The 15022-nt window shown below is 43.3% G+C and overlaps 1 protein-coding gene across 2 annotated transcripts; it reads left to right on the top strand.

The window, feature by feature from the left end:
• Window positions 1-1197: 1197 nt before the first annotated feature.
• LOC133386534 (zinc finger protein 91-like) lies at window positions 1198-13965 on the top strand. Of its 2 annotated transcripts, none has more exons than XM_061630199.1 (2): window positions 1198-1265; window positions 11092-13965. In XM_061630199.1, the coding sequence occupies exon 2, from the start codon at window positions 11156-11158 to the stop codon at window positions 13814-13816; it is 2661 nt and encodes an 886-aa protein (XP_061486183.1). In that variant the 5' UTR covers window positions 1198-1265; window positions 11092-11155; the 3' UTR covers window positions 13817-13965. The 2 variants fall into 2 exon arrangements, with proteins under 2 accessions (XP_061486183.1, XP_061486182.1); XM_061630198.1 differs by lacking the exon at window positions 1198-1265 and adding an exon at window positions 8161-8311.
• Window positions 13966-15022: the final 1057 nt, after the last annotated feature.

Below are 15022 nucleotides of genomic sequence, written 5' to 3'. Positions count from 1 at the left end.
TGGCAATCCCACCCCATATATACGGTCTGCCTAGTAAACATTGCAAGACGTCACCCTAAGAGTCGGAAACGACTCACACTACAAGTGCGGGGACACCTTTACCTTTATCATTTTGCCATCCTCATTCAGTAGCTTTGCCACCGTTTCTTTTCTCTGTCTTTTACTATGGACATACCTGAAGAAAGCTTTTTTGTTGCTTTTAGCATCACTCGCTAGCCTCAGCTCATTCTCAGCTTTAGCCTTCCTGACACCATCCCGGCAATTCTGTGATACCTGCCTGTAATCTTCCTTTGTGGCCTGGCCTTCTTTCCACTTTCTGTATGTGTCTTTTTTTGTTTTCAGGTCATCTCTAAGCTTTTTGTGAAGCCACATTGGCTTCTTCTGCTGTTTCCCCCCTTTTTTTCTTGTTGGAATTGCTTGCCATTGCGCTTTTAGAATTTCCTTTTTTTAGAAAATCTTGGACTCCTTTTCTCATTAGGGTGGCTTGCTATGGAACCGTACTTACAATTGTTCTGAGTTTATTAAAATCAGCTTTCCTGAAGTCCAGGGTGCGCGTATGGCTACTCTCAGCTTTTGCTTCTGTTAAAATCAAGAATTCAAGTATGGTGTGGTCACTTTCCCCCAGAGTTCCCATAACTGCCACTTCAACTACCAGATCATCTCTATTGGTTAGAATCAAGTCCAGGATAGCTGATCCTCTGGTTGCTTCCTCCACTTTTTGTAGGATGAAGTTATCTGCAACACAAGTCTGAAGTTTCTTGGAGGGGCCGTGTTTGGCAGAATTTGTTTCCCAACAGATATCAGGATAATTGAAGTCCCCCATTACTACTACATCACGCCTCCTCGAAACATTGGCAATTTGCTTTTCAAAAGTTACATTATCATCTTCTCCTTGATCAGAGCTTGGAAGTAACTTGTTAGAAATAACGAGTTGCTTGTAATTCACTACTTTTTTGAGTAACGAATGGGTAACTTCGTTACATTTTGCTGGTAATAGAACAAGGAGTAACTTCATTACTTTTGAGCTGTAACTTTAACGTTTGCAGAGACGTTACGGGGGGGGGGGAGCAGGGGAAGTCTTTGGCTCCTCTGATTTGTGGATAAAAACCATGTGCTTCCAATTGGGCTTCTGTGTGACCAGAGAGGAGGTGGAGAGCGAAACGGGATGGAGAAAACAATTGTTTAAAAATGGAGTGGGGGAGAAAAGAGCTGGAGAGCAAGGATGGAGGTGTCAGTAAAATGGGCACGAAGAACTGGCTGCAGAGGTGAGACAACAATGTGTGTGTGTTTGGTGTGCAAAGCTCCCTCTCTTACCAGCGGAGAGAGCAGAGCCAAAAGCAGGGCTTCAGACCTCTTTCTGAAGGGTCAAAGCTGTTAAGAATTTTGGAACAGCCATGTTAAAAGAGAGGGGCAGGGCACTGCAGGCAGAGGGTTGCCAACCCTGCTTGGAGATGGATGTCTTTGCAGAGGATCCCTAGTCAAGTTTACCAACAGCACAATCCATACTATATCTACTCAGAAGTAAGTCTTGTTGAGTTCTATGGTGCTTAGTCCCTTAGTAAGTGTGTTTAGAATTGCAGCCTTCGCGGGCATCCATCTTTACTCCTAAGTGTTCCCATCTAACATCTCCACAACACTAGGCTCCTTTCTTCCTACAGTGGCTTTCTGGTGACTGGCCTGGCCTGGGGGCACTTAAACCCTTCTTGCTGAAAGCAAATGGACTAGATTAAATGTTCCCTATCCACGCTACATATTTTAGCTAAGATTTCTATCTTAATTTCCAATCAGAGAAATGTTTTTTTTCATTGTATGCTCTAAACAGCTGTGATTGATGCTTAATGTATCATGCTTAATGACAGCACTAGGGCCCATCCCTGTGACATCACTCAGGAGTACCCCCTTCGGCCGGCCCTGAAATTTCAGGGTTTGGGATGCTTCTGACCTGGCAACCCTCATTCCCGCCTTCCATTGTTCTTAGCCAATGAGGGACACCACAGTTGTCCTGGAAAAATGAAGAATTTTAGTCTGCTTGCCTGCTGCATCTGCAGAATCTAGCAGGTTAGAAAACTGCACATGCCCACTTGATCAACACATGCAGTTCCATCCCTTACCCATACAGTAGGGCCCCGCTCATACAGCGGGTTACGTTCCGGACCCCCGCTGTAAAGCGAAAACCGCTGTAAAGCGGATCCCATTGACTTACATTGACCAAAATGGCGCCCGGCAGCAAAAAACCGCCGTAAAAGCGGAACAAGCGCTGTAATGCGGGGCCTTTCTACAATTCACAACCGCTGTATTAGCGGAACACTGTAAAGCGAAGCGCTGTAAAGCAGAGCCCTACTGTACACTTTCTGGTTGCATCAGCAAGGAGAAGCAGCTTTCATCACAGTTGCCTGTTTCTCAGGATATGTGTCTTAAGTGGTGAATGCAATGGGAGGGTCTGCCTGTCATCATGGAGGATGGAAGAAAAGGGTTTGATTCCACCAAACACTCCCTCCCCCAAACAGATACAAGATATAAAAGCAAACCTCTCTGTAGAAAAGGCAGTGATACTAGCATTTGCATTTTTCAGCCCTGTACCCACCTTGTTAAATGGTGCTTACTCCTAAGTAAAGTTGCATTGGAATGCAGCCTCACTCACCCTGTTGCCTGACAGAGCCTCTGTTCAGCAATTCAGAAAAGGCTAAAAAGTATTTTTTGATACATACCCTTCTTCAAAATGACTGGCAGGCATCTCTCCACCAAAGATCACCCTACTTCCATCTCCCCAGGGATGGATATGTGTGTGTATACCTACACACATGTATATATATATGAACGTAATTGTGATTGAGCTTGGAAAAGTTACTTTTTTGAACTACAACTCCCATCAGCCCAATCCAGTGGCCATGTTGGTTGTGGCTGATGGGAGTTGTAGTTCAAAAAAGTAACTTTTCCAAGCTCTGGTCATTAACCAAACAGAGGCTTTTATTATACTAACAAAACGTTTCAGCTTCCGCCTTCATCAGCTGCCAACATATAAATGCTGTTACCAAGGTGGCAGTTATAGAGCGTTGAGGATGGAATGCTCAGAGGGGCTTCATTTGCAGAAGCTAAGTAGTGGCGGTACTGTCCTCCAGGTTCAGGCCATGTGGTGCCAATGTGTCCAGAGAGTAAATCCAAAAGTTCTCCCTTTTGGTCAATGCTGCTGGATCTGCTGGCATCTCTATCACTGTTACGGAAAAATGCAACAGAATGTGGCCCTCAGTGTTAAAATGCTTTGCAACTGGTTGCTCCACTTTTTTTGTCAAAATTGCCGACTTGTGGTTCCTGAAGCACGTGGCATATAAATAAGAACATTGTGTATAGCTTAGCTCTGAGAATCAAACTTATTTGCAACACTGAAGATAAATACCAGAGAAGTATCAGTGAACTTAAAGAACACCTTCTTAGAAGAGGATATTCTCCACATATTATGAATTGCAACATCCACCGAGCCTCCATTCTGTCCAGAGAAAACCTCCTCCATCATTCTGAGGTGTCAAAGAGCAGAGAGCAACGGATTCAATTTGTGGTAGATTTCCATCCAGCATCTCCTAACTATCACCGAGCAATCAAGGAGAGCTACCCATTGCTGGCAAACTTTGCACATCTTACCAGAGCCATCAGCAGGCCTCCTGTTATAGCATTTCGCCAACCTCCTAATTTGCGCAGACTGTTGGTGAGTAGGGTTGCCATATTGCCCGGTTAGCCGGGTTTTACCCGGATTCTTTGCATGCCACCCGGCGCCCGGCTAGCCCCTTAGGTGGCCCGGATTCTCACCTTTAATTTAAAAAAAAATTAAGTTTCTAGGTGGTCCGGTTCTCGAGATATACATAAAAACGTCAGCCGCCCCCCTGACTGTTAAATCTTTCTTTATACAGTACTGGATACAGTACTATAGCACTTCATAGCTTTAACCCCGCCCGTTCAGGATTGCAGCCAATCAGAGAAGCCAGGATTGTGTTTCAGTTTCATTGACCTGAGGCAGTGTCTAGAAAACAAAATGGTGGTCCCCCCTCCGCCCCGTTTATCTGAAAATCTCATAAATTGGGTAAGTATATACATTTCAGTTTCTTTTCCTCTTGTGTGCAGGAGTCAGATCTTGGGCAGTGTGTTAAAAACCTTCCCAATACTTGCTTTTTGTAAAAGCAATGCTAATCCCATATGTTGCTTATCACTTGAGGTTGCATTTCTGTCCTTGTTTGAGTAGGCCCCACTGAATACACTGGGACTTGCTTCTGAATAAATAAACCCAGGATTGCACTATAAATATCTTTACAGTTTGTGTAAATAATACATATATTTGATAGTCATGCTTATATAAATATAATATTCATTTATCATATTTTTGGTTTTTGGTTAGGAATCCTGACTGGTTGTGAGATGCTTAGTTTTCTGCCTTACTCATAGGAATCTTGTTGTGGTTGGTATGGTGTTGCATTTAAGAAATCATGGTACGAAATGGCCTGAATCAGTATAAGGCAGATTCCTTGGTTCCTAAATGTGGGAGGAGAGTCAAGGGCCACAGTGACTCCAACATTTATTTATTTTTATTTACAACATTTATATACCGCTTTATTGTAAAAAATGTCAATTTGGTTTACAGAAAGAATTAAAACAATAAAATTATTGGCAAAAGCATTAAGGACAGATACTTAAAAACATTCAAAATAATAAAATGAACAATGAGTTAAAAACAGATTTAAAAACACAATAGCTTCCACATGCCTGGAGAGGCTTGCCTCAAGAAAACTGATTTTAGCAGGTGCTGAAAAGAGGCATCTGCCTAATGTCAATAGGCAAGAAGTTCCAAAGTGTAGGTGCTGCCACTTAACAGGACTGATTTCTTACAAGAGCAGAACAAGTACTATGTGGCACTCATAACATGGAAAGCACAGCTTGAACTTGGCCTGGTAGCAAATCAGCAACCAATGCTGATTTCAGAGCAGAGGTATTATGTGCTGATAGGATCTCACTCATGTCAGCAATTGTGCTGCAGTATTCTGCATTAACTGCAGTCCCCAGGTCAGGTTGTGCTGCATGGGGATTTCTGTGACCTTGGCTGACTGTCTGCTAGGATTTTTTTAGTTTGGGTTTTTGGTTATGAATCCTGACTGGTTGTGGGATGCTGAGTTTTCTGCCTTACTCATAGGAATCTTGTTGTGGTTGGTATGGTATTACATTTAGGAAAGCAATACTGCCTTTTGTGTTGTTGTTGTCCTATTTGCATTTCACTTATCTTTAACCTCACTCTGTTACAGCCATAGAAGCAACAGTAGCGTATGCAAGATAATTAACTCCCATTAGTGATAAGAGCAAGAATTTATAATTATTATTTCAATTAAAACAAGAGGCTTATCAATACTTTGAAGAGGACCAGATATTTATTTTCTTTCTGAGCCCAGGACTGGGTCTTTCATGATGCCCGGTGGGGGGGTGGGGGAGCAGGAGAGTAGTCGATAAGACAGACATCCTGGCATTGGTAATCCAATTAGCAAGGTATGTGTGGGGTTGTTGCACACTTCCAGGCCCAGTTTCATTTTGAGTATGGAAGTGGAACCTGTATAGATGTGGTTGATCAAAGGGAGAAGAAATTTTGAGTTAAGCAAAGCTCTGCTTTTATAAAACCTAAGAAACATACAGATACTTTGAATGTCTGAGTGCCTGCACTAGTGGAATACTGGGGGAACTTGTAAAACTTGCTGCAACAGTATTTAGAACTGAGCATGTGGTGTGAAAGACTCCTTTTCCTAACATTTTGGCTTCTTGTTTTTCTCCACCCACCACATCTTTGAAATATATCGTATATGGTTAACCGTACTGCTGCCCTGGCTTACTTTATGTTTATTGCTATTTTGTGTTTTTATTATGTTTTTATATTGATTGTGTATTTTTATTGTTTTTATTATATTTGTAAGCTGTGCTGAGCTCTGTTTTTAACAGCAGAGGGGCAGGATATAAATCCTCTTAATCAATCAATCAATACTCCATAGTGTTGGAAACTAGAGTCTAGGCATTTAAGGCTGAAAATGTTGCTTTTAAAAAAAAGATTTCTCACATCTTTCCCCAGCTTTTGGTGGTAATTCCTAGGCACAAAAACAAAACAACTGGACAATTCAAATATTAATATGCAAATAATATGCATAATGTGCAAATAATATGCACAATATGCAAATAATTTGCATAATATGCAGATTAGCCTGCCCGGACTTATGGAACTGGAATATGGCAACCCTATTGGTGAGAGCTGTGCTTAAGCCACCTATTACCAATCCAGGGTCTCATCCTTGTCACTCCAAACGCTGTATCACCTGTGTGTACCTCAGGGAGACAGCCACTTTTACAAGCACTAGGACAGGCAGGACATATTACATCAAACAGAACATCACCTGCAGGTCCTGCAATATAGTTTACATCATCGAGTGCAAAAGACCAGGATGTCATATCCAATACGTAGGAAAGACCACAACTGACCAAGGCACGCGCTTCAGGAACCACAAGTCGGCAATTTTGACAAAAAAAGTGGAGCAACCAGTTGCAAAGCATTTTAACACTGAGGGTCACAGCCTGTTGGACTTTTCCGTTACAGCGATAGAGATGCCAGCAGATCCAGCAGCACTGACCAAAAGGGAGAACTTTTGGATATACTCTCTGGACACATTGGCACCACGTGGCCTGAACCTGGAGGACAGTACCAGCATCACTTAGCTTCTGCAAATGAAGCCCCTCTGAGCATTCCATCCTCAACGCTCTATAACTGCCACCTTGGTAACAGCATTTGTATGTTGGCAGCTGATGAAGGCGGAAGCTGAAACGTTTTAGTAATACAATAAAAACCTCTGTTTTGTTAATCGCAATTACGTCCATATATATATATTAGGTGATTAACGGAATCCTTCTAGGGATCCAGAGCAAGCTTGAGTGAAGTTCTGTTTGTTGCTTTCAAAACTGTTTTACACTCATGTATTTATATACATACACACAGAGGCGCTCCCTCTCTGTGCATATATTCGATGCAGTGGGGGTGTATCCTTCCCCCCCCCTTAAGACTAATAGGAATGGAACAGCTACCCTGTCTAATGCTACCACAGCTTGCCAGGTCTCTAGAATTCCCTGCATTTTTATTTTCTTTTTTAAAAAAGAGGTGCCAGCACCCAGGTCTCCATCATGTTCCAGCCTTTATCATAGAAAGATCCATTTCCCCTCTCTCTGATCGGAAATGTGAGAATCGGTGTATTAAAGACACTTCTTACATGCTCAGACATGCTCCCTTTAGATAAGATGATTGACAGAACTGATAACATTGAAATCTTGATTTCTATCTGCGTTAAAACTTGTATGATTTTTATAGTGTTGCATTGACTTGTTTTATGCTTGTTGTGTTTTTATTGTTTTTACATTGATTGTGCATTTTTATTGTTTTTACTATGTTTGTAAGCTGCCCTGAACTCCATTTTTAACAGTGGAAAGGCAGGATATAAATCCTGTTAATAAATAAATATTCCATAATAGGCATTTAAGGTTGAAAATTAAGGATTTTTTTAAATCTTCAAATCCTCTCCCAGTTTTTGGTGGTAATTGCTAGGCACAAAACAAAACTGGACAGTGCAACTTTTAATATGATTAATTTGCCTAATTGGGCCATGATTTGCATAATATGCAAATTACACAACTAATTTATAATCTGCATAATAGCAAATCAGCCTGCCCGGAATTGTGGAATTGGAATATGGCAACCCTAATCTTGAGTCACCGTGTTGCAGGCCCTTGTTCTTAATCTTCAGTAGGGCTCCAACATACAGGCTAAAATGGCTGCTGCAAAGCTCTCCCCCCTGAGTTCTCCCAGCTCCAAGAAGCAATCCCTCTGTTAGCTCAAGGGAAGCACTTTGAAAAAGAAAGCGTTCCTTTCTAAGGTGTGTGAGCCCCTTTTATGGACAAAATACACCCCAAATAACGGGACAGAAATCTGGAGGGAAGAAATGCAAATGCCCCAGCAGAGATCTCTGGGCCAGTGGGGGAAGGTGTAGTATCCTAAGTGTAAGTGTGTTGCCACCTAGTGGCCAAAGAGCAGATGTGTTGCTATAGCAAAGGGAGACTGAGCATGCTCCAGTTTGCTGGCTGGAACTGCTGCTAAGATGGCTGCCAGGCAAAGGCCTTGAAGAAGACAGCGCAAAATTAACACAGTAGTCTGTTAGTATTCCTGGCGTGGTCTCCATAGATTACAGGAGGGATGCTCATGCTCTGGAGACCTGCTTGTAGTGGCAGTGCGGGAAACCTTTTTTGCCAAAACGTAAGAATCACTATCAATTTTGTCTGATCATTGGGGGGGGCTCAGCCCACCCAAGCTTAGTCCTAGGAGGGGGCTTGAGCCCCCCTGTTCCGGGGTCCATGTCCATAGCTTAGCTTTCCCCAAGCTGACGTTTGCTATGGATACGGTGCGATAGCCCTCCCATTGTAGACCCCTTCTGGGAGGAAGGGTGGGATGTAAATGCAATTATACATGAGAATAAGATTGGCAGGTACTAGAGACGGGGCCTTTTCCGTGCAGGCCCTTCACTCTTGGAATACTTGGGTATCCTTCCCAAGCCATGTATGTGGCTGGCTTTGTTTCAGTTTTTGAACAGGCCCTGAAGATCCAGTTGTTTCAAATTGCTCTTATTTGAGGTGCTGGATTATTGATGATTGTCTTCTGCTGCTTTGAACTGTGTCAGTAATAGCTTGGTTAATTATAGGGACTTCTTAATTGGGATTTTTCAAATTCGCTTAAGTACTGTTTGAAATTATGGTATTTTATTGAAACAGTGTTTAATACCTTTTATGTTTATGTGAGACAGCTTGGGAGGGTGCTTTGCCTTAAAAGGCAGCTTAAATGTTTAAAACTAAAATAAAACTCGCAATCAGGTTATTAATTAATTTCCCTGTGGCACACAGTTTGCAAATGACTGCTAACAACCTTTCTATCTAACCAGAATGGCAACTTCCATAACTAAAGCAGGTCTCATTGATATCTCTCTCGCTCGGGTGTGTCTCTCCTCTCCCTCATTTGAAGGTGTTTTAAAACAAAACAAATTGTCAGTATCATTTTAAAGTACTGGAATTCCCTGTTGTAACAAATTCAGTTTTATTTGCTGCTCAAATGTTTCTCTTCTTCCTTGTTGCTTGTAGAGAATCGGGTCTCACTACCTGTCAATTAATAGTTTCCTCAGCCTCACTTTGTATAACCCTAATTAAGGTATTTGTGTTTCTTTAATTTTTATGTTTAGGGTCTATGGAACTCCCTACCACAATAACTCAAGAGTTCTCAGTATGACCCTTTCCCACTGCCACCATTCCCATAGAATGTCTTTAAAACCTCCTAGTAGCTTCATAGAAGAGGGTTAAAGCATGAGATGGACACCCTGGAAAAAGGTTGAAGCAAAGGGATTTTTGTTCATAAGGGAATACTGATATCTTCATTGGGGTCTTAAAGGTGCTTGAGGACAGTTTCGAAAGACTCAGGAGATACTGTTGCTGACCCCTGCTTCTAAGTGGCTTTTCCCACAGGGACAAATTCCCTAAATCTCCAACCCAGCCAAATTCACCCACAACCTGGTCCAGCTCCTGGGAACAATCTTCCTTCAACTCCAGATCTCCTCTAGTTGAACTTCTGGTGACTTGGACGCTTGAGTTGGTCTGAAAAACCCACCTGTGTAACTTTCCTCTGGTGAGCCTCTCAGCCTCACACAGCCACGGCTTCCTTCTTCCGATCTTCATCAGCCAAATATTGTTAGCACATTGGGGATAAATAGCTTAATGTTCAGGCCTGTGCTCTCCACTTTCGGGTCAGCTTTCTCTGGCCTCTACCTCACAACTGCCTCATCAACTGCCTTTTCCAATTGCCTTTCCCGTTTAACTGCCCATCCTTTGCTTTCTGGAGCAACCAGCCAATCAGAGCCTATTGCATCCCAGACCAATCAAATGAATGTCCATGATCTAGGCCCCATCTACAAATATTAAAAATGATTGTTCTGACAGAAGGTGAGGTTCAGGACAGTCTTCTTATTCCCTTCCTGGCACACCTGCTTCGCCAATCTGACCCACTATGCATTTCAAATTATCCAGTAAAGCTGCCACCATTTCCTACACCCCTTTTTCCCAGGCAGGAAGATTCTGGGGCCCCCGATTTAGTACTCGGGATTCTGGGATCCTAGGGAGAGCACAGAGCCAGAGCCGCCTTTAACTTACTGTAAGGCCCAAAGCCAGCACTCTCCCTCTATCGCTGGCAACAATCCGGAGAGTCAGCTTTTCTTTAGCACCTCAGAATCCTTTCATTCAGTAGTGGGGAATCCCTGCGTGTCCAAGGCACATGGGGTGTCTGAATGTCCTGAGAGTTTGGCCACCAGACCCACAGAGACCAGATTTCCAATTATAAAATGATCGTTAAAAACAACAGAGGAAGGGAAAGGAGCAAATTGCTCAAAGCAGAATCTTGAAACAAAAGAAGCTCTTTAGCTCTAGTATCTACCTGATCCTAAGTGACTACTTACCTCCAGATTATTGGTCCTGTCTGGTGTAAAGCTGTTTGGCCGGTCAACTACAGGCCTTTTCCTTATGGTGGATGGAGAACAAAGGCTGGTTGTCACACCCCAACTTTTAAAGATATTTCCTCCCACATCAATTTGAGGGGCACTGGCCTCCCTTGGGTGAATTAAAGCTCAATTCACTTAGTGCATGTAACAGGGGACTAACATTATGAGAGGGAGGGAGGGGATGTGAGATGCCCTCTGGGCAGAGGAAAGGGCCATTTTCTTATCAGACAGGATCCATCCTAGGTTTGTAAATTCCAGCTGTGCATAAGCACTGGGCTGCCCACCTTAAACGGAGGAACAAGAGAGCAAATTTTTGTCACGTGTCTCGCCATCTCTTTTCACAGCCTATCACCTAGCAGCTACTGCTGAAACAGCTGTGTGGAAGGACTTGAGCTTTGACAGTTAAACTCTGATATCAACAGGGGTCCCAGAAATATGTTTTCAAAGTACAAATCATAATATATTCACAGGATTTCATCACCTTTCTTTTTCATTCCATCAGGAGACGGGTCAAGACTGAGGGAGAACCAGAAAAGGAAAGCTGAGGAGCAGATGCAGGAACAGAAATGAGGAGACAAGATCTTACTTCACATCAAAGAGTGCATACAGGAGGGAAACCATATAAATGCTTAGAGTGTGATAAGAGCTTCAGTTTGAGTAGCAGCCTTAATTCGCATCACAGGACTCACACAGGAGACAAACCTTATAAATGCTTGGAGTGTGGAAAGAGCTTCATTCAGAGTAGCAGCCTTGCCTCGCATCACAGAACTCACACAGGAGACAAACCTTATAAATGCTTGGAGTGTGGAAAGAGCTTCAGTGAGAGAAGAAACCTTAATTCGCATCACAGAACTCACACAGGAGACAAACCTTATAAATGCCTGGAGTGTGGAAAGAGCTTCAGTGAGAGTAGCCACCTTACTTCGCATCACAGAACTCACACAGGGGACAAACATTATAAATGCTTGGAGTGTGGAAAGAGCTTCAGTGAGAGTAGCAACCTTGCCTCGCATCACAGAACTCACACAGGAGACAAACCTTATAAATGCATGGAGTGTGGAAAGAGCTTCAGTCGGAGTAGCAGCCTTGCCTCGCATCACAGAACTCACACAGGAGACAAACCTTATAAATGCTTGGAGTGTGGAAAGAGCTTCAGTCGGAGTAGCAGCCTTGCCTCGCATCACAGAACTCACACAGGAGACAAACCTTATAAATGCTTGGAGTGTGGAAAGAGCTTCAGTTTGAGTAGCAGCCTTGCCTCGCATTACAGAACTCACACAGGAGACAAACCTTATAAATGCTTGGAGTGTGGAAAGAGCTTCATTCAGAGTAGCAGCCTTGCCTCGCATCACAGAACTCACACAGGAGACAAACCTTATAGATGCCTGGAGTGTGGAAAGAGCTTCAGTTTGAGTAGCAGCCTTAATTCGCATCACAGGACTCACACAGGAGACAAACCTTATAAATGCTTGGAGTGTGGAAAGAGCTTCAGTGAGAGTTGCAGCCTTGCCTCGCATCACAGAACTCACACAGGAGACAAACCTTATAAATGCTTGGAGTGTGGAAAGAGCTTCAGTCGGAGTAGCAACCTTGCCTCGCATCACAGAACTCACACAGGAGACAAACCTTATAAATGCTTGGAGTGTGGAAAGAGCTTCAGTCAGAGTAGCAGCCTTGCCTCGCATCACAGAACTCACACAGGAGACAAACCTTATAAATGCTTGGAGTGTGGAAAGAGCTTCAGTTTGAGTAGCAGCCTTGCCTCGCATTACAGAACTCACACAGGAGACAAACCTTATCAATGCTTGGAGTGTGGAAAGAGCTTCATTCAGAGTAGCAGCCTTGCCTCGCATCACAGAACTCACACAGGAGACAAACCTTATATATGCTTGGAGTGTGGAAAGAGCTTCAGTGAGAGTAGCAACCTTAATTCGCATCACAGAACTCACACAGGAGACAAACCTTATAAATGCTTGGAGTGTGGAAAGAGCTTCAGTGAGAGAAGAAACCTTAATTCGCATCACAGAACTCACACAGGAGACAAACCTTATAAATGCCTGGAGTGTGGAAAGAGCTTCAGTTTGAGTAGCAGCCTTGCCTCGCATCACAGAACTCACACAGGAGACAAACCTTATAAATGCTTGGAGTGTGGAAAGAGCTTCAGTCGGAGTAGCAACCTTGCCTCGCATCACAGAACTCACACAGGAGACAAACCTTATAAATGCTTGGAGTGTGGAAAGAGCTTCAGTCAGAGTAGCAGCCTTGCCTCGCATCACAGAACTCACACAGGAGACAAACCTTATAAATGCTTGGAGTGTGGAAAGAGCTTCAGTGAGAGTAGCAGCCTTGCCTCGCATTACAGAACTCACACAGGAGACAAACCTTATAAATGCTTGGAGTGTGGAAAGAGCTTCATTCAGAGTAGCAGCCTTGCCTCGCATCACAGAACTCACACAGGAGACAAACCTTATAAATGCTTGGAGTGTGGAAAGAGCTTCAGTGAGAGTAGCAACCTTAATTCGCATCACACAACTCACACAGGAGACAAACCTTATAAATGCTTGGAGTGTGGAAAGAGCTTCAGTGAGAGAAGAAACCTTAATTCACATCACAGAACTCACACAGGAGACAAACCTTATAAATGCCTGGAGTGTGGAAAGAGCTTCAGTTTGAGTAGCAGCCTTGCCTCGCATCACAGAACTCACACAGGAGACAAACCTTATAAATGCCTGGAGTGTGGAAAGAGCTTCAGTTTGAGTAGCAGCCTTGCCTCGCATCACAGAACTCACACAGGAGACAAACCTTATAAATGCTTGGAGTGTGGAAAGAGCTTCAGTTTGAGTAGCAGCCTTGCCTCGCATCACAGAACTCACACAGGAGACAAACCTTATAAATGCTTGGAGTGTGGAAAGAGCTTCAGTGAGAGTAGCAACCTTAATTCGCATCACAGAACTCACACACGAGACAAACCTTATAAATGCTTGGAGTGTGGAAAGAACTTCAGTGAGAGTAGCAACCTTAATTCGCATCACAAATCTCATACAGGAGACAAACCTTATAAATGCCTAGAGTGTGGAAAGAGCTTCAGTGAGAGTAGCAACCTTAATTCGCATCACAGAACTCACACAGGAGACAAACCTTATAAATGCTTGGAGTGTGGAAAGAGCTTCAGTCAGAGTAGCAGCCTTGCCTCGCATAACAGAATTCACATGGGACAAACCTTATAAATGCTTGGAGCAGTGATTTTCAACCTTTTTGATCTCACAGCACACTGACAAGGCGCTAAAATTGTCAAGGCTCACCATCAGTTTTTTAAGATTGTGTTTAAAGTTCAATAACTTTAGTGTTGATTACACCATTTTTAAATTGGTTTTAGATATTTTTCGGGGATGTTTAACAGTTTTAATGTTCTAAGTTTAATTCTATTTTAAATGTAGATTTGTATATGTTCAATTTATATGTATTCATTTGTAGTTGTAAGCTGCCCTGAGTTCCAGTTTTGGAAGAAGGGTGGGGTATAAATAAAGATAATAAATAAATAAAATTTTAATCGTGTTATTTTAAAAAAAATAAATTGGTGGGAAATCTGTGCTTGGTGATTTTTCATGATGTCCCTTGTCCGAGGGCGGATGGTTGACAAGCATACTCTCAAGTCCTCCTCCAGTGTTTGAAGCCGTGACCTCTTCTTGCTCTTCATTGTGTGCATAGCAGAGAAACCAGCAGAGCTTGGAAGTAACTCGTTAGAAATAACAAGTTGCTTGTAATCCACTACTTTTTTGAGTAACGAATGGGTAACTTTGTTAACGTGCTAAACCGTTGCCTGACCGCGATAATGGACTGGATGGGAGCTAACAGACTGAAGCTCAATCCAGACAAGACTGAGACACTGTTGGTGAGTGCCTTCTCTGTTCAGATGGTGGATGTTCATCCTGTTCTTGATGGGGTTACACTCCCCTTGAAGGAACAGGTTCGTAGCTTGGGAGTTCTTTTCGATCCTTCCCTGTCTCTTGAGGCCCAGGTGGCCTCGGTGGCACGGAATGCTTTTTACCATCTTCGATTGGTAGCCCAGCTACGTTGTTCATGCTCTGGTAACTTCTGGATTGGACTACTGCAACGCGCTCTACGTGCGGCTGCCCTTGAAGACTGTTCGGAAACTACAGCTAGTCCAGAATGCAGCGGCCAGATTGTTGACACGGACCAGAAGGTCCGCTCATATAACACCTGTTCTGGCCCGTCTGCACTGGCTTCCTATTTGTTTCCGGGCTAGATTCAAAGTGCTGGTTTTGACCTATAAAGCCCTACACGGCATGGGACCGCAATACCTGGTGGAACGCCTCTCCCAATATGAACCTACCCGTACACTACGCTCAACATCTAAGGCCCTCCTCCGAGTACCATCCCATCGAGAGGCTCGGAGGGTGATGACTAGAACC

The sequence above is a fragment of the Rhineura floridana genome, chromosome 6 (assembly GCF_030035675.1).
Source record: "Rhineura floridana isolate rRhiFlo1 chromosome 6, rRhiFlo1.hap2, whole genome shotgun sequence".
Taxonomy (NCBI): Eukaryota; Metazoa; Chordata; class Lepidosauria; order Squamata; family Rhineuridae; genus Rhineura; species Rhineura floridana.
The sequence above is the reverse complement of the archived record's forward strand: the minus strand, read 5'-3'. Positions and strand labels throughout refer to the sequence as shown.